The sequence below is a fragment of the Nyctereutes procyonoides genome, unplaced genomic scaffold, assembly GCF_905146905.1.
Source record: "Nyctereutes procyonoides isolate TBG_1078 unplaced genomic scaffold, NYPRO_anot_genome, whole genome shotgun sequence".
Taxonomy (NCBI): domain Eukaryota; kingdom Metazoa; phylum Chordata; class Mammalia; order Carnivora; family Canidae; genus Nyctereutes; species Nyctereutes procyonoides.
The window spans coordinates 4070825-4090311 of record NW_026575160.1 but is presented as its reverse complement, the minus strand read 5'-3'; the positions used below and the strand labels follow the sequence as shown (position 1 = coordinate 4090311).

Genomic DNA, 19487 nt, shown 5'->3' with positions numbered 1-19487 from the left:
AGAGAAGGATGGATTTAATGAATATTAAAGCAGAATCGAGACTACTTGATGATTAATTGCTTATTGGGGAGGAGTAGAAAGGGAGGTGCTTTTGGGGGGTGGGTTCTTCTAACTTGAGCAACTGAATTGGCAGTGATGTCATTTAGAGAGAGACTGACATGGGCCTTTTAATCTGAAGTAGGATATAGCCATATTTGATCACTGGATTTGGCAGTACAGTGCAAGGAACCTTACCCACTTTTCTGTTTTAACCATGTCTATATTACATTTGGTCACAAATGCCAGATGATATGTTCTCATTCATTTGGGGAATATGAATAATAGTGAAGGGGAATATAAGGGAAGGGAGAAGAAATGTGTGGGAAATATCAGAAAGGGAGACAGAACATAAAGACTTCTAACTCTGGGAAATGAACTAGGGGTGGTGGAAGGGGAGGAGGGTGGGGGGTGGGGGTGAATGGGTGACGGGCATGGAGGGGGACACTTGACGGGTTGAGCACTGGGTGTTATTCTGTATGTTGGTAAATTGAACACCAATAAAAATTAATTTATTAGAAAAAAAGATAATGGCATCTGCTAACTATTTTTTTAAATGAGTCTACATAAGGAACTGCACATGGATTGGCAAGTCTTTAATATTATTTCAGAAAGAGGAACACCAACAGCTAATTCAACAACTTTATATTTGCAGTGTAACATTTACTAGCTTCTGTGTGCTTCTTTATGTCTTTTTAAAAGACGCTCATTCAGCTCTGTCACCACACATGAGACAGTGGAGATTTTTACAGAGTTTTCTAATTATGTATTTATCTTTGGGCCTGAAAGAACAATTCCAAGTGTTGCCACATGGGCATCTGCTTTGGCAAAGTCTATGAGATGATGATATGCCATATATTTGGAAATCTGATCTTAAAAGTCCGAAGGGACTCAGCTTTTCACTTGGACAGTATAGGATATAAATTTTGACTAAGAACAAAACTTGGGGGAATACAGGCATTTCATAAGCTATTGACAGGTAATGCTGATCCACAGATGAGAACTGTTATGAAACAAAATGTAACAATTATCCTGAAAAGTCAAAACTGTACCATTTTTTCTTTGTATTTACTACATCAGGGAAATATTAAAGTTATTTGCAATAAGTAGAGGTGTTACTGTTTGATTATGGGTGAAATTTATTTAAATTGACTTTATGTCTTCATTGAAACATGAACCTCCCTGTAACCAGTACATATAATTATCTTTAATAAATTATTTGCAGAAATGCTGCTGCAGATCACTACAAATGCTATAAATTAGAGGAAAAAACTGTCAGGTTTCCCATTACTGTGTAGCTTACTTTCAAGATCAGTAATTAAGTTTTACTGTATTTATCATAACATATTCCAGGATTGTTTTGACTTTTTTAGTCACAGCTCTATTTCCCTGTTTGTTATTTATCCCTCAAGAATTAGTTGTTAGAAACATGGAGTTGGACGAAGGTGATTCCTGCTACTCTGAGATTATTAGGCAAGGATCATGCAAAATGAATAGGCCAAGTAGGAGAAAAGAATCTTCTGCGGTCACTGTGTTGAAGAAGTTTCATCTAGTATTTATACATTCTTATGTAACATAGAGAAAGCATCGCTCTGATCACAGGTCTCCTTAGTTGGTGAAAACAACTGTTAACTGATGGTATGAGTAATTGCCTTATGCAGGGCCCTTGGGCTCAGAACTGATTCTCCTTCTGAGTTCTGGGTAGTGTTTGATTCTATTGGAATCACTTGTACTTTGAAGTGTTCTAAGATGCATTTGGCCCAATAGGTTTCTTTTTATTTTTTTTTTCTTTTTTTCTCAGCCACTGAAAGCTTTTGAAAACTGCTTTATTCTCGTCACATATACTGTTACCCCAACTTAGCAGAAATCGTCCTCTAAAAATAAATAAGATTTAGGAAAAAATTGACTACAATGAGTTTCAGGTTACAGATTTGTAAGACAAGAAAGCAGTGATTCAGAATTTTAGACACTCAGTAGCCTGCACATGTCCAGGCATTGACCTCATCTTTACCTAACTTTCGCATTATATGTATGTGATTACTTGGAAATGTTTCTCAGAATAACAGTATTTTGTTAGTATTTCTTTTATCAAAAAATGCTAGATATGTGTATATATATATATTTAAACAAAAACTTTTGTGATTACTAGTTTTTTTTTAAATTCCAATTAAACTAAAACATGTACCTGGGATCTTTTCACCATTATCATAAGGGTATGTGGCTTATGAATTATATGCTTATATTATGAAATATAGAACTATTTTTCATGTATTTTGGCTTGTTTTATTTCTCTGACTTATCTACTACATACCTTCTTCTGGTTTTCCCGTGGCCTATTTTGTATTTTTGTCATCGAATTCCTTAGTCAAATGAGACATAAGCAGATAGTTGTCATTTAATCGTTTTCATTCTCATTTTGATCAAAAAGTCTCTGTATTCTCAAAATCTTTTATACATCTGAGTTTATCAAGGTACTAATATTAAACTCTTGAAATATTTTGTTATAAGAGATCATGTGTTTTGCCTTAAATTTCTATTTTGTTTGGTACACAAATACACAACATTTTTCCTTTATTCCTACAAATAAAAGCATTGATATCAAAGGCAGCTGGTGGTTCTTTGCTGAGTCAGAATCATATAAAACTGGAGTGTGCAATTAAATATTTTGGGAGAGCTATACCAACAAGCTAAAACAGAGATTTTTAGTGATTCAAATCATAAACCCAAGCTCAAAATGAAAGGACCACTTTAAGAATAAAACATGCTACAAATTGATGAAGCATGAAAAATAAAAACACATAAAAATAACCTACCATAGTGCCAAAATTACATTAGTCATGGTAAACTCTTCAAGTTGGAAAATTTAAAACAGAAGACTAAAGTTTTACCTATAATTCCTGTGTTTAGTTTTGATTGAATTTTTTTTTCTCCAAGATTTATGAACTTGTTCTAAATTCAGTCCACTTAAAAGTATAATGTTGCTTTTTATGACATGGGAGAAATAAATGGTTTATTTCCCTTAAATTCTGGGTAGAAATTTAATGCTTATAAGTTTGATGGTATAGAATATATAATGTAATATATAGCATTTCATTATGGAACTGTCTTGCATTAGTGTGCCTTTACTTCTTACAGGTAGATATGTGCAATTTGAGGTGGGCAATTTGAGATGCATACATTTATCAACAACAAGAACATACAAGGTGAATGCAAATGAAAATGTAGAAACTGACTATTTCCCATGTGCATTATAGGGAAATTGTTAAAAATTCTGATTTTAAAACAAGTAGACAAAAGGAAGTTCATTTACAAGTTTTTGAAGCTTGAGAAGGTAGTCAGTGTCTCTTAATTTTAACACTCCCTACTATACACAAAAAGGTAATTGGAATTTCAGAAAATATATGTGTTAAGGAATTGGAATAATGAAAGATTGCATCTATTTTGAACTTTTAATTACATTTTATAAATTTAATCAGTCATAATCTATATTTCTTGCCAGTTTTCTGAACATTATTCTATGATACTTGAAGAAAACTACAAATTTCGGAAAGAAATCATACAACTATGTAGGAAGAGACAGAAATTAGGAAAACAGAATATTGGGTATCACTTTACACTTTCTTGAAGTAATGTTTAAGTATTCATTTAGTTATGTAGAAACATAACACATTTTATTGTGAAAGCACGAATTAGTGTTACATAAAAATAGCAACTTACTTTAAAATCAGTAAAAGTATATAGAGTCACCAAAAGCATGCATTAGCCATACCAAAATTGCTCCTGAAATATTAAAATGCATAATTCCTGGAGAAAAGCAGTTCCTTAGTTTTTAAACATGGAGTGCATCATAAATCACAAAACTTACTATTGGCTATTTAGCATATTTTAATACATTTTCAAAATTTTTATTTCAGAAGAATCAACAGAAAGGCATAACTCCTATTTCTTGGAGAAATATAGCAGAAAAAATATTTTTGTATAACAAAACTTTCAGAAACAAATTCCAACTTTAGTTTAACTTTCCGAACTTAAATTCATATATCCTAACTATATGCTACCAAGATAAATCTGTCTGGCAGATAAAATGCAAGGCAAAGTTTATAGTATCTGTAGCTAAAGATCATACTTAATTTTAAATATTTTTCCCATCATACCTCACGTCACAAATATACACAAGGATGGCAACTCTTAAAAGAAGCATCATGATTCTTAAAATTTAAACAAATTTTTCAGATTGCTTAATTTAAGTTATAGTCTCTTTAAAATAAACAAATCTTAACTCAAAAGAGTCTCTGCCTTTACTATTGAATATCATTTTGTTAAGCAAAAGGAATAATAGATCTACACATTTACCAAATTTAACGAGCCTAGGACAAGCTTTAACTAGTTTTGATTATGTTTTCTGGAAAAGATTAGTAGCTTACATTATTCATACACTCAAGCTCTTGTTACAGTGTGCTGCTTGATACCAAAACATCGCATGAAATATTTGTAGTAATAGAATGTTCCTCGGGAAGATTCAAGTATATTATTTAATACAGGACAAACACTATACTATTTATAGTTTAAAATGAAAGCCATTAAAATTCTATAAATTCTGAAAATTTTACCATTCTAATGGTAAAATTCTAATATAATTAGTCATTAAATATTAAAAGGCATCTTTCAATATCGGGGGATAGATGTAGACACTGAAGTAGCTGTTATAGGAAATGTTAGGACTTTTTTCCTCTTGTTACAGTGTTAAAATTTTTTTCTATGGCCTAGAGAATAAAAATCAATATTTTTTCTTATTCCAAATATTCAAGGAAATGAAAATTTTGAAAAAAACTTTATGGAATAATATATATTTGGAAATTTAGAGAAAATAAAGTAATATTTAATTCTTGAGTGCATCAAGACTGTCTTTCTTCCTTGAATCACACTTTTTCAAATAACATTTTCCTTGTATTATGCTTTCTATTAGAAATCTAGACTTCCATCATTTGTATTGATATTGTGAATTTTGGGTCTTCGATTAGAAAGACCTATCCTGCTAGCTTTGTTTTAATTGTGTGCTTTTCAAAGAGACTCCTTTTTCTAATCTTTTCTAGCTTTCCCAGACTTCTAGCCCCCATAGTTCTAGAGGCTGACTGAGACAGGTTGTAGAGAAATTTCTGGACATGTTGTTAACATCTGACACAGTAAGTGAGAAAAAACCAGCACAATCACTGGGCAGGTTCAACAAGAATTGACAGCTCCTGGAGATGAAAAGTTTGTGTTTGTTAGTTGCTAGTTACCTGAAGCACACTGGTTAAATTCAAATCCATTCATTTCTCAGTTGCTTTGCTCCCTCTAAACCACTGTAATGCAAACCAAAAGGGGACCTTTATGGATGTTTTCTGTTGATCTTCGTAGATCTAGTATATCTTTAAGTTAGCCTTGTCTGACTTTTTCCACAATGCTTTTAGTAGACAGCATTATATTATGTAAATATTTCTGGTTACTGTTTATGGAGGTGGTTGCCTAAATTTCTCTTTGGATAAAGCCTTTAATGCATTCACCCATAATCCCTATAGAGGAGCTGCTCAAGTTTGGGAAGTTTAGTGTTGCTCTTTGTACTTCAACTTTTAATATCAGCACATATTGAAACCATAAACACAATGAAAATTCAAAAAATATTCCGACCATATTAGAAGAATATACCCCCTCCTTTTTTTTTTTTTTTTTATCCTTAAAGAGCCAAGGGCGTGGGGAGTGGCAGGAAGAAACATTCTTAAGATCTAAGCCCTGGACGCCATCCTGGGAGTGCTTAAAACCCTTAGAAACGTGCAACCTGAAGAACACCCCCTTTCGAAGTCTAAAACAATATTAGATTCCCAAAACATATCGGCAAAGAAAGTCTTACCGTCGAAAGCTTGCAGCAGGTTCCAGCTCAGACCCAGACTGAAAAGCTGAGCAGCTGGTGAACAAAAGTTTTAGCTTTTTTTTTTTTTTTTAACGAAGTCTGCAAAACTAATTTCCCTCAAAATAGGGCTCAATTTCCGTTAAAGAAAGCAGCGCTTACAAATCTCAGAATTCCTGATCACCCCCACCCCATCCCACCTCTAAGCAATGGAAAACAATTCGAACTTTCACACGGATGTAAAGGTTTATTGAGAGGCCACTATTCTGCAGTGGGGCTTAAAAGACCAGGGAGATAGGCTGAAACCTGAAGGGACTAGTTGAGGGAAAGTTTCTGCCTTGGGGACACTTCTCAAAGATTAATCAATACTTTTTCCTAATTCAAACCAGATGGCTGGCCCGGTTTGCTGTCCTCATTAATCCCATTAACAACTTCAAAGACCTGGTCCCCATCCTCTGGACACGTGAGACAATGAAAATAACGGGGCTACACTGCTGGTGGCATGTTTGTGGTCCTGGGCGGCATAGGTGAGCGCCAGTCTTCTGATGCGAACCGTCCCAGGCAGGACTTGACTGTTTCTGTAGCTCATTAAGTGCGGCTCGCTTGCCTTGTGTAAACGGCTCTGCCCCCAGCAGACAGTGTCACCCCTCAAGCAAGTGGCAGTGTTAAAGCCCAGCCGCCGCTCCTACTCGCTGATTCACTGATGGCAAGTCTTCTAATTTTGTAGGATGCGAGAGCGGAACCGGGGAGATCTGAAGCAGCACCCAGCTTCGGTGAACTTTGGGGGTTATCGAAGTGTAATATTTGCCCTGTAAATGGGACCATGGCGGCAGGCGGGGGGGGAAAGGGGGGAGCCAGAAGCAGTGCCATTAGTTGATTTATCTTTTAGCGGAAGAGAAGGTGAATTTCTGGAGGGAGACGAGGGGACATGAGCTGACTCATGTGCTTGCAGTATACCACATCACATGTCACCGCGGCGATAGCGCTTCGGGTTTTCCTGCCCGAAAAGTTTTGGGTTGACAAATGGCTAGGAGTTTGACGTGGACCAGGAAAGCAAGGGCAAGGACGTTGTGCAAAGCAGGAAAGGCATATTCAGATAGGAAGAGAAGAAAGACCCCCACCTGGCACCGCAGGTGAGGGTGCCAGCGTCTCGGGACATCTTGCAACTGTTGCCGCCCCCACGCTTTTGTCCCCCGCATCCCAGCAGGTCTCTCTCTTTTCGGCGCTGAGAATGGCCCCTTTCCTACCCGCGGGGCACTTCCCAGAAACCTCGGATGCCGGGTCCGAGCGCGTTAACAACCCACCCGGACGGAGAAAACAGCTGCGAAAAGCTAGACGCGCCGCTGCGCCCTGGGCACGAGTCGATGCAGAGTTTGAAAAACTTGCCTGAGCGCGCGCCAAACTAATCTTTTTTTTTTTTTTTTTTTTTCCGTAATCCTGCTTCCCCTTTCGAGCCCAAGAGCCGGGCCGTACCCCTAGCTTCCCCGCAGGTGACAGCGCCCGAGTGGCAGTGACAAGAGAAGGGGCAGAGTTGGGGCTGGCGTGCGCTGGCGTGCGCGGAGGGCACCTTGGCGGCCCGGCGGGCGGGGAGAGCCGCTGTCCGCCCGGCTCGGGCTCAGGCGCCAGGCGCGCGGCTCGCAGCCTTGGCTGCTGGCAAGGGCGGGCGGGCGTGGACGCAGTGCGCACGTCCAGCCGGAGATAGGAAGTGGAACTGGGAGCGCGTGGCGCAGACTGAGCGGGAGTTTTGGAGGGAGTTTGCATGTGGTCAGCTCCGGGCTCCTAAGCCAGCCCCCAGCTCACATTACACTCTATTTATAACCTCTCAGAGCCGTTTCCCCCTGAACGCAGTTCTCTGGGACCACCTTCTTTTGGCTTCAACCTCTCCTACTCTTGACATCTGAGTAGCTCGAAGGGAAGCTTCTCCAGGTCCGAGTGTTTATATGTAAAGGAGACTGGCCGCTAGGGCTCCGGACCGGGATTATCCGAGCTCTGCAGAAACGGCGGGTAAAGTTTGTTTGGGAGGGGGAAAACACACGATTTCCAGTGAAAAGTGACAGAGGGTGGTAGCGTTCGGAACCATCGTGAAGTCTTCTGCCTGGAACCTGAGACGTGCATGCTATGGAACACCCGCTCTTTGGCTGCCTGCGCAGCCCTCACGCCACCGCGCAAGGCTTGCACCCGTTCTCCCAGTCCTCTCTCGCCCTCCATGGAAGATCTGACCATATGTCCTACCCCGAGCTCTCCACTTCTTCCTCGTCTTGCATAATCGCGGGATACCCCAACGAGGAGGGCATGTTTGCCAGCCAGCATCACAGGGGGCACCACCATCACCACCATCACCACCACCACCACCACCAGCAGCAGCAGCACCAAGCTCTGCAAACCAACTGGCACCTTCCGCAGATGTCCTCCCCCCGAGCGCGGCTCGTCACAGCCTCTGCCTCCAGCCGGATTCGGGAGGGCCCCCGGAGCTGGGGAGCAGCCCGCCGGTCCTGTGTTCCAATTCTTCCAGCTTGGGCTCCAGCACCCCGACCGGGGCCGCGTGCGCGCCAGGAGACTACGGCCGCCAGGCGCTGTCACCCGCGGAGGCGGAGAAGAGAAGTGGCGGCAAAAGGAAAAGTGATAGCTCAGGTAAGAGCGCACCGGGCACGGTCGGCGAAAGGGGGCGGGGAAAGGACCGAGAAGCTTCTGGCGCTACACTGAGGCGGCGGGGAATAGGTACGTGTCTCGCCCTCTCTGGCTCCCCGCCGCCAAATTCGGCGGGGGCTGCTTTGGTCCAGTTATTTGGGGGCACGTGTTTCTCTCCAAGGGCAACACTGCAGCCAACAGCGATAAGCTCTCCAAGGTTCAAACTAGTTTACCAGAGGGTTAAGAAAAAAGGACAAGTGACAGTATGTGAAATCGATTGCAAAGCGTGACCTTCCATCTGAGCGGTGGGGAGGGGAGCGCACCCTGGGTTGCGGCGTCCGCTGGGCGTGCGTGCGGTGCCGCTCCTTGACTCTTCCCTTGCAAGTTCCCGACTCCGAGTGGCTCGATTTTTCCCATCGTTAACTGGATTTCCAAATTATTGCACAATATTTGGAACTTGCAGTGGAACTTGGCAGAACGTATGAGAAAAAAAAAGTTTTAGTTTTTTTTTTATTCTGATTTCAGAGTTCTTTAAATAGCACCCTATTCCAATGGTAAAAAAGAAAAAGAAAAAAAAATTCCTTTCTTGGGGAAGGAGACAATCTAGGAATTCAGAGGATTTTAAGGAATGTGTCAAAGAACGGTAAATAAATACATGCTCAGACTCTTGCGGGAAAAAACGATTTTTAATAGTTGTTTTCGTGTGGTGCTAATCTAAATAGGGAATCTGAGTTTCAAAGTGGAAAGTAAAATATCTTTCTGTTGAGTATTATTGGAGGCAAGTATTCGGAAACAAACAGCAGCAGGGGTAGTGCTGGTTCTCTACGTGCTTAAGGCTGGTATTCGAGGGTGCGCGCAGGAGGCGCTGATCTATGTGGGGATAACTTGAGTGGCCACGCAAAAGCGAACCTTACCAAATGCAGATGCTTGAATGCACAGACTGCCAAGTAAATTGTAGCAATCCCAGACACTAAAGCTTTCCAAGCAACTCCTTAAAGCCCTTCACAATCTGTATCATCATCCAATTGTTAAGAGATACTTTACAATTAAGGGACTTGTGGATTTTCTTCTGTAGCTACAGCGTGCCCTGCGTTCCATCCCTTTTGGAAAGTGTCATTTGTTTAATATGATATTTACACATTTTTCTTCTTTTGTGGAATTGGTTTAACAGTCCTAGAAGGCAATGACAGGTATTGATGCGAAGGATTGGAAGATGTTTGTTTTTCTATGCTTTAGGTAAGATCCCACGTAAATGGCAATCATTGAGCTGCGTATCTCGTGTTCTTCTGCAACAATGGTATCAGTTGTTCTTCAGCATTAGTAAGAGATGGATTCTTCTATCACACACTTAAAATCTAACTTTTACTTTCCAAGGTCAAGGGTGAACTTTTTATGCTCCATCACAAATTAGTTGATATCTAAGAAACTTACCAGCAGTATTATTCACGTTTAATGGTTTTTACTAACTATAAGCGAAACTTTTAAGACAGAGTTGAAAGGTTAACCGTAGCACTAAGGTTTACATCTTCATTTCTTTAAAAAAAAAAAATCTCTTAAAATACAGTGTTCCATTTCCTGGGCTCAGCATTTGATATCAATGTAACTTTTTTGGAAGCAGATCCCAGTTCAGGTTGGTTGGTCCATTTTTGCGATTAACAGAGGCTCTTACTGTTCATTTTACTTTAAGCAGTGAAAAACCTATGATGGACTGTTTCTTTTCCTTCCTGGACTGAATCAATGCACCTAAGCTTCTTAGGGGAAATTGGATTTTCATATAGGCACATATTATTTTGGTTAGGGGGAAACAAAAAAAGTGAGACCCAAGAACTGCTTCCCTTAAGTATTTTGATAACAAATTTCTTAAGAAAACTGGTTATACTAATAGTGCTATTCTCTTTTGGTGGAAAATGATCATATAGCAAAATTAGTTTATATTTACATGTTGAAACTAATTAGAGTACTGGAAAAACAAATACAAAATTTGCATCCGCTACATAAAGTATTAATCAATTGATCTTGAGTGGGAAATATAATTAGTCATCACCAAGGTTAGAATCACTGGGAAGTTAGAGTGAGAGTTTTCTATTCATGGTAGGATATTTTTAAAGAACACTTTGACTAACTAAAAGGAAATATCACAATGGGTTCCAGTTAAATATATGTATACTCGTAAATTTAATTTGGTAATTTCACTATTTGAGTTAATATTTGTTAGATTTTTCGATAGATTTAGATTCAAGATATCTTTCTCCTGTGATATTTCAATTGGTCTTCTATATTTATGTTTACAGTTATTTCATTTCATAGAATTATAAAGGCATCCTGATCTAGCAGAAACTAAAGCAATGTAGAAGATCACATAATTCTGGCATATTATTAACACATATATCTCTCATGGCTTATTGCACAGTTTTAATATTTCAATATTTCCAAAAATTAGGTTAATTTCTGAACTTTCAAAATTTTAAAACTGTATTAGACGAAAGTCACATCATGCGTGGAACAGACTACTTATATTTTGTTAGGAAGTTTATAATTACTATGTATTTATAATGAAAGTAAATGTAATACATAAATCCAGGGCAAATTCAGAACCAAAATTCTTTATCCTTGCATATAAGACCCAGAATATATGTGTATGTGTATGTGTTCATGGCCCTATGATGTTGAAATTCAAATAGAATTTTAGGCAACAGAAAATATTGAAGAATAACCCAAATTTTTATCCATGGTAATGATGCTGAAACTACAATGTGTAATATTTTTCAGTATGCCTTTACATGCATTTCTCTTCCCAAACACACACATATGCAAACTCAGGAAGCTTAAGGGTTTAGAAACAAATATTTATGGACTTTGGGCTTCCATTATAGTTTATTGACAATTGAAAATAGCCGAGTTTAATGGAAAAGCACACTGTTATTTTTATATGTGTTAAACATTTTTGCAACTTTGAACCTGCCGTGTTCCAGCATTATTAGCAAAGCCAACATCTGCGACGTCTTCAAAGGAACTCTTAAAAATCAAAACTTTACAACTGCACTTAAAACAATCTATACAAAGCAGGTGATTCTGAAAAAAAAAAAGTCTATAAATAGTGTGAATTACTTGGCTTCAATTACATTTGATAGTTCTTCAAGCAATGTACTGTAGGTATAAACTGTCCAATTTTAGCTAAAATAACTAAAACAAATTAGTCAATCTAACTTGAGTTCTTATGCAGGTAAAATACAGTATAAACATATAAATATTTCATATTCAAATGAGTTGAATTAATATAAGTATACATTTTATTTAAAAATCAAAATTATATTAAAAAGGAAGGAAATGATTTAGGAATATGGATTTTACAAGGTTTTGAATAATATTAGATTCTTGTAAAATGACAAATATTTATTAGCTACAATATCATAAAATATTTGCTGTCAAATTATATCTGTCTATATGCTTGGCTATGCAGAATAATGAGTAAGTATTACCTTAATAAACTGGAACCTAAATACAGGGTAATGTCTTCTCCACCCTAACTCTGGTATTATATTTTTTTTAGATATTTCAAGTATCATGTTTTCTGAAAGGAAAAAAATACTTTATTACTCATCTCTGTGTTACTGGATTATGACTTTTTAGCATTTGCTTTAGAATTTTAAAAAGAGTCTATTGGATCCTGATAATGAAAGAAGAATATTGATTGAACAAATTGAATGTCTCAAATCTATGGAATAAAAAATGTCATTTAAGTCTTTTTTTTTTTTTTGGAGTAGTAGGTTAATTTTAGGTGTGAACATTTTAAAATGGTGACCTGACATGAAAAAAATTCTAAGAACCATTGACCTACATGAGTGATTTCAAATGATTACACTCAAAAAAGTCAAGAGTAGCAGTCCCTTTAGAATTAAGGTGCTTTATTGTTGAAAGCTACCAATGAATGGAAGGAAGAATGCAAATAGCAATAGTTTCAAGATCTTTGTGACTATCTTTATTTATAGTTCCTTTAAAAAGGAAAAGCATTAAATGCAAGTCATGGCACTGCTAATACTTTCATTTTGGTGAAAAACCCAATACTCAAATATTTAAAATTATAATCTTTATTTATAGTAGCTATCAATGGAAACCATTATGTTGGCGCCCTGTAAGCTGATCTCTACTAATAAACTGAAAAAAACATTTTGAGAATTACTCTGTTTTCCCTCTGTGTGATGTGAAAATATCGACTCTTTATCACAACATTGGCATGTATAATAACATAATGTTTATTATAAGACTTAAACACACTAAAAAAATAATTTTAAACAAAAATGAAATCGCAAAAGTGGATAAACTTTTTCATCAGATTCAGGGAAATTTGGGAGACTAATTCCATATTTAATAGAAAAGCTAACTTTTTTTTCATTTGAGAAATAACTTATGGATTAATGTATAGCTGAATAAATATAAAAATTGGCCGTGTATAAATCTATTTCTTATACCTGGCCTGGTAATGGTGCCAATTGTATTCATTTACTATTATATATATATATATATATATATATATATATATATATATATATATACTGGGTACTTTTATTAACTGTATTAAAAATGGCAGCCAGAAACAGCCTTTTAGAGTTTCTTTTCAAATGAGAAAGACCAATATAATACAATAATATATTTTAGTTTTTAGACCTTATTCACTTAGGTAGTTCATTTCTAAAGTTTCAGAGCATGTCTCTTTTCTAAGCATTGCTATAATGATTAGAAACATCTATAAATGAGACCGTTAAGGATGGGAAATTATTAGAAAACAAAATACATTCAGGAATTACTTAATATTTGTTGAGTTAATAGTTGTAGATGATTTATCTCTATCATGTTTTCTGTATTTTTGCTATAATTTTGTTTATAATAATAAAACAATTTCTGGGAAAGTATATTAGCACATGAAGTGAGACTATCAGAAGTAGCATTTTCCCCCTTGATTGAAATCATAAAATAAGAAGGATTAATTCTTGAGTGGCCAGTTAAATTATAGTTGCTGTGGTATGGTACTGGTAACTGATCCTAGTGGTTAAAATAAAAAGAAAATTAAAAAAAGATGAAATACAAACCAAGACCAAAGTCCACAAATTAGAAATTGAGGTAGGTATGATGTATTTCCTATTTAATGTATTTAAGCAATAAAACACATTTTATTTAAATAAATAAATAAATAAAAAACATTTTATTATCACAGCTTATTTTTCTAGATTATGTGCTTTAGTCATTAATATGGTTTAGTTATCAATGATAAGCTTTCTGTAAAGGTTGTAAAGAAAATGAAGCACTAACAATTTTCCTATTTTTATTATGATAGTCATATGACTGTTGGAATAGCTATTAAACTGAAACGTCTAAATAGGGATGGAGGAACACAGTACAGAAAAGTTACTTGTGACACTCTACACTACTCCTAAATCATAGTCATCGGTGAGGTTTAAAATCCAACTGGAGAAAACCTTGCAGAATATTTTATTGCTCTCATGGAGTAAAACTTACAATGGTAAAGGTCATTTGGGTCTTAGCCTTCAATTTGCGTTACCTGTGTTGAAACAATTAATTTAAAACTAATGCCCATTTCTCTAATGGTTTTTCATTTACATTATAAAAGTGTAAGGAATTTATTTTAAGTAAGTTGTGTTAGGTAGTATTTTAAGATACAAAATAACCAACAATATATCTATTGATCTATCTGTATAAATTCCAGACATAGTTTTTATATTTCAGAGTAAGCATTTCTGTTTGAAACCTTTTGATGTATTTAGTACTAAATTAACAGAAAGTTACTTAGTGAGAGTATACATTCATATGTGTTTGAATGGGTCAATTATTTATTTTGCCTGTATTTGGAATTTTAAATATGCAATAAAAATGTTTCTAATTATTCATGAAACTTTCATTTATAATGTTACATTTTCCACAACAATATAATATTTCTGAATTTACACATTGCCCTCTGTAAACTTAGTACTATGTATTAGAATACTGGTTTTCATAGGGTTCTGAAAATGTTTTATGATATGTTTTATGGTATGTTTTTTGATCTCTTACATGTGCATATGAACAAGAATCATTGGGTAAAATCTGTATTATATGCGTACATTCTTGGAAAGAGTTTGTATGAAGGAGAGGAAACTACTTTCAGAAATAATCAGTTCTCTCTATACTATATAGGTTTAAAAATACTATTTTTAATGCCAGAGTCTACCTATAAGCTTCTAGTTTGCAAATTCTGACTGAAAATATGGTGAATTTCTGCTAAATATAATGATGTGTTATTTTTAGCTTGTGTTATTGTGATTAATATTTACTTCTTTTTCTTTGTACTACATAGGTAGCACGACTAATGATCTCTTAAGGCCATTCCTGGATAGTAATAATAAGAACACATTATCTGAATACAGGAGAATGCTTATCTTCCCATCTGCTTTAATTTAAAGCATTAAAAAGTAATTATGATATAAAGTTTAAAAGACAGACTGAATGTGGAACACATTTTTTTACTATCATTTAAATTGATATCAAGACCCCATTTCCTCTACAGAAATTTTCTATGATTTCTTATTTTCATTTGTTTAGAAACTTGCTTGCTGAATTAGTAACACAGTCCATCTAGATTATAAATTCTAAAGGAATTCACAAAAGTTCCTATTCAGGCTCCACTGCTTTTACTTGTAGCTAGAAAAATTATTTAAGCTTTTGAAAGCAATTTTTTTTTCATCAGCAAAATGTGAAAGTTGAGAATTTAAATAAATAGCATTCATTTTGGCTTTAAGATATGATGATTCTTGGTTTATGGCAATAGAACACAAATTACATCTTGGGAAGATTTCATGGTACTGTCTTTGTACCATTCTCTAGTTCAAGTATGTTACTCTTTAAAAAACTTATAAGGGAGCCAGTCTGCTAATGCCCCTAAACCTTTAAACTCTTTTCAGAGTTACAATTTGAATAACGTTTTGAGGTTAATGAGTTCCCTGTGTTCAATAATCAGCAAGTAATGAAGTACTTCTTTTCTTCCCAAATGATAGATTTTAAAAATGAATCACAAACATACAAATATTTACATAACTTGCCCTCATAGGTGGGACTATGACACCATTCAAAATTTCTTTGCAAAATTAAAAAAAGAAAACCTAATTAAAAGTATAATGAAATGGATGTAGTGACATTGCTGTTATTCATTCACTACGGTGATGAAAAAAATAGCAACATCATCCCACCCGTGGTATCATTTATTAAAAGATGACTTACACTTTCTCAGGGTGATGGGTTCCCCAAGCACATTCCAAAGGCATTCTGAATTTTCTTTTTGATTTGTTTTTATCTCTTTTCAGGCTCTTGGCTAATTATGCCAAATTCTATATATCAATCATCTGTGTGAATAAACAAACATATGCTAAATAGAAAAAAATAAATAAAAAGTTAGCATTTCCTAAATGTTTAATAATTCTAAAATATTTGCGTATTTCGGTGACTCCATTCTTACATCCTTGGAGTTTTACTTTTACTGTAAATATAAATTTAATAAGGTAATAAGCCATAGTGGTAAAAATATTAGGGTTCTGATTAAAGAATTAAATTAAAAAATTACTGTTCTACAAAATCATATAGAATCAATTAAATTCAAATGTTTCAAATGTATTTAAGTGTATTCTTTGTTTTCATAAGCTTTCTTTCTAAGATATTTTAGGCATATTTCTTGAATTTTAGATAAACTAGATTGCCTGAAATTATGAATATAAAGTGTTTATTATTCATAGTTTTCCGTTTCTACTGCATTTTAGTAAAAGGTTGGTGTTGAGGAAAAAACAGGGAGGGAGCTAATTTAACTAGAACATGTCAGCTATTCTTAAAGCATGCTTTGAAATAATCTTTATTTAGAAATATATATGGGTACACATACACAATAATAGATAGAATACCAATTTCTTGATAAAAGATGACATGAAGTAGACCATCCTCATTAGAGAGCTTAATATGACGACGTTACATATTCTGGTTAGAAAATAAAATATTAGGTTTGAAGCATACACAGCTGTGTAGAGAGTCCACCAGGCTGAGACTGGTAATCAATGATAGTCATTAAAGTCAAATCTGCCAACTCCCCTGCAGTTTTTGTTTTCTTTTGTTTTTCTCTTCCTCTAGCTCATTATTTTCCCCACACTTCAAGAGATCCCATAATGCTCTAAGAGAAGAAAAAACTCTCAGTATCTTACATGACTATGGGCAAGAAAATGATTAAGATGAAGTCATCTCTCTCTCTCTCTCTCTCCTCTCTCTCTCTCTCTCGGGCTCTGCGGAAACGTAGAGGAGGGTCCAGCTTAGGCAAGTGGATGCCAGTAGAATTTTAAAGGCCTGGAATTTTGCTCTTTGAAAATGTAGCCTTAAAGTTTTGCCAGAAATGACACCCAAATAAAAACTTATTTTTGCAAAGTGATAGTTATTTGCAAATGTACTGGTGAAATGTATTCAGTGTCTGTAGAGGCGGCTTCTCATATTGTCTAGACTGCTCAGTAAACTTGCAGATGATCATTCTTAGCCTCCTGAAAAACTAGCATACTAAACTGAAATGTATTCTTATTAGAAAAAAAAAAGTTCAATGGGTGGTGATTCTTGTCAAATAAACAGTGAACACCAAGTAAATTTCACAAATGATTGATTTTATTTTGAGACCTAAAACATGAAGTTCAGGAAAATAGAATTGTGTCGCCAGAAACTTAGTGGGAACTACATAGATAAAAGGTAGCTTTGATTTTGTAGGACACCAATAATTTAGCATTTGGCTTTCACATTTTAGAACCATGCAAAGAGAGCTTTAGTGTTAACTGGGTAGATTAAAATTAAGTGACATCTTTCCTTATTTAATATTTTTCAAATGTAAAATGAGCTCTCAGTATGTTTACTGCTTTTAACAATTAAAATCTCTCCAACTACAGGCTATGTTTACTTTGGGAGTTTTTTTTTTAAATTTGAAATACAAACAGATCTGGATATGTTAAACTAGACAGCATCTAGAAGTAAACTTTTGAGACAGATTGAAATGACAGGAAAGCCAGAGGTAAGGCATCCAAATCTGAGGTCTTGCTGCCCACATTTCCAGGATTATCATCTTTTGGATGCCTGCCTTCAGAATTCAGGGAATTACAGGTATCTTTTCTTCTAGATTAGTTATTAGTTGATAAATCCTGAAGGATCTATCTTATTTCTTAGTCATCCCATCAGACAAGAAAATAGATGTCCCACTCAAAGAGATAACTGAAGATGAAGAGAGTTTGATGATGACTATTTGATGGTGAGCAGTACGTAGGGGGAGCAACAGGAAATGCTCAATCATCCAGGGTCTGCCCACATTTGGAAAACATTAGCTCCTCTAAACATGAAGCAACAAATAGAGGGAGCAATTACAAGAATCCAGAATCTAATGAGAGCAGTAGGACAGAAGCCTTCTGGCAAAGTGGAGACCTCAGGTGGAGGATTGCAGCTGATATCAAATATCATCCAGTAAACGATGTCCATGCCTTCCAGTCTTCTTTTGTTACCTTCCATTGGCCAAATATAATCAGAAGACAGTGTAGCAGACCACGCTAGTCTTGGTAATGAAATCTGTAGAAGTCATAAAGGAATGCAGGCTACAGGGAAGAGATGTCAATAGTAAATCTGGGAGAACCCAACGTCTTCCTCTGACTCTCACTAGCTGTTATTCAACTTCTCTGTTTCTTAGTTTCCTAAACATTAAAGTGAGTTAATAAACATAAAGCACTTAGAACAATGACTGGGTCAGTAGTGTTGTTATTTTTTATCACATATCGGTGTAGGTGCAGTTATGTCATGGCTGTGCCCCATCTGAAAACAGTCTCTCTCTTATGTTGCCTGTTTGTTTGCATTTTACTACTAAGATTGCTATTGGAAATGTTGCTTGCTGAAAAGATGAAAGATGGCTAAAGATTTAAAATAATCTGCCATTGTTGCTAGAATTTTAAGTCCCATTGCCTTTTTCCTGAAATGTAGAGTGACTTCGAGACCACGAGACCCCAGTTTCTTTCACTTAATCATCCTTTTGAGATTCCCATTCCATAGCCTCTTTTACTTGGGTATCTCCTAACCTCCTTTCTTAGGTGTCCCCTGCCACTTTTCCATCAAATTCTTCCCTTCAAGAGGAACATACAGAGGCACATGCAGTCAGAAGGGAGCAGAACTTAAACAAAAGGGATTTCAATATTATAATGAAATTTCAGGTCTCTGTTTTCAGCTGTTAAGTAGAAGGATAGAAGCATTACATTTTTTTCTGCCATGTTTATTGCAGACAGAATTTATATTTTGGAGCTCCTTGTTATTTGTGGTGGTTTCATTTGGAGCCCCTCACAAATGGTAAATACACAACGGGCACTGAGGGGGGCACTTGACGGGATGAGCACTGGGTGTTATACTATATGTTGGCAAATCGAACTCCAATAAAAAATTAAAAATAATAATAAAAATAGGAATGGTAAATATGCAGATACCACTGAAAGCTAAGAATGTGAGATCCCTCATAAAATGTAGAGAAACAGTTATATTTTATAATTTTATTTTTCATAGAAAAAAGCAATATTTTACTTGTGTATTTATTTAAATTTAATAAATTTTTGAGAATTACAGACTACTGGCCAGAGTGGCAAGTCCTAGATGATTGGTTGATTTCACTCTGGTAAGCTTAGTCGCCTTTCCTATACCCACAGCTCAGTATGAGGAATTCAGAGAAGTAGTTCAGGGAAATTTATTATATTCAATGGTCTGAGGCAGTTGCTTTTGAATGAATAGTAGAATCAAATACTGTATTAATATTCTAAATGCCAGAGTTAACACTTCAGAGTTCCTAGATTCAAAGCAATATAGTCCTTAAAATTAGAGAAGTTCAAATCACTAGTGATTGCTTCTCTGC

At 35.8% G+C, this 19487-nt stretch overlaps 1 protein-coding gene across 1 annotated transcript in view; it reads left to right on the top strand.

The window, feature by feature from the left end:
* The first annotated feature begins 7742 nt into the window (after nt 1-7742).
* Nucleotides 7743-19487, top strand: part of MEOX2 (mesenchyme homeobox 2) — a 65572-nt gene continuing 53827 nt past the window's right edge. Inside the window, 2 exon segments of the mRNA XM_055314873.1 lie at nt 7743-8327; nt 8330-8551. Coding sequence (XP_055170848.1) covers nt 8039-8327; nt 8330-8551 — 511 coding nt within the window. The 5' untranslated portion in view covers nt 7743-8038.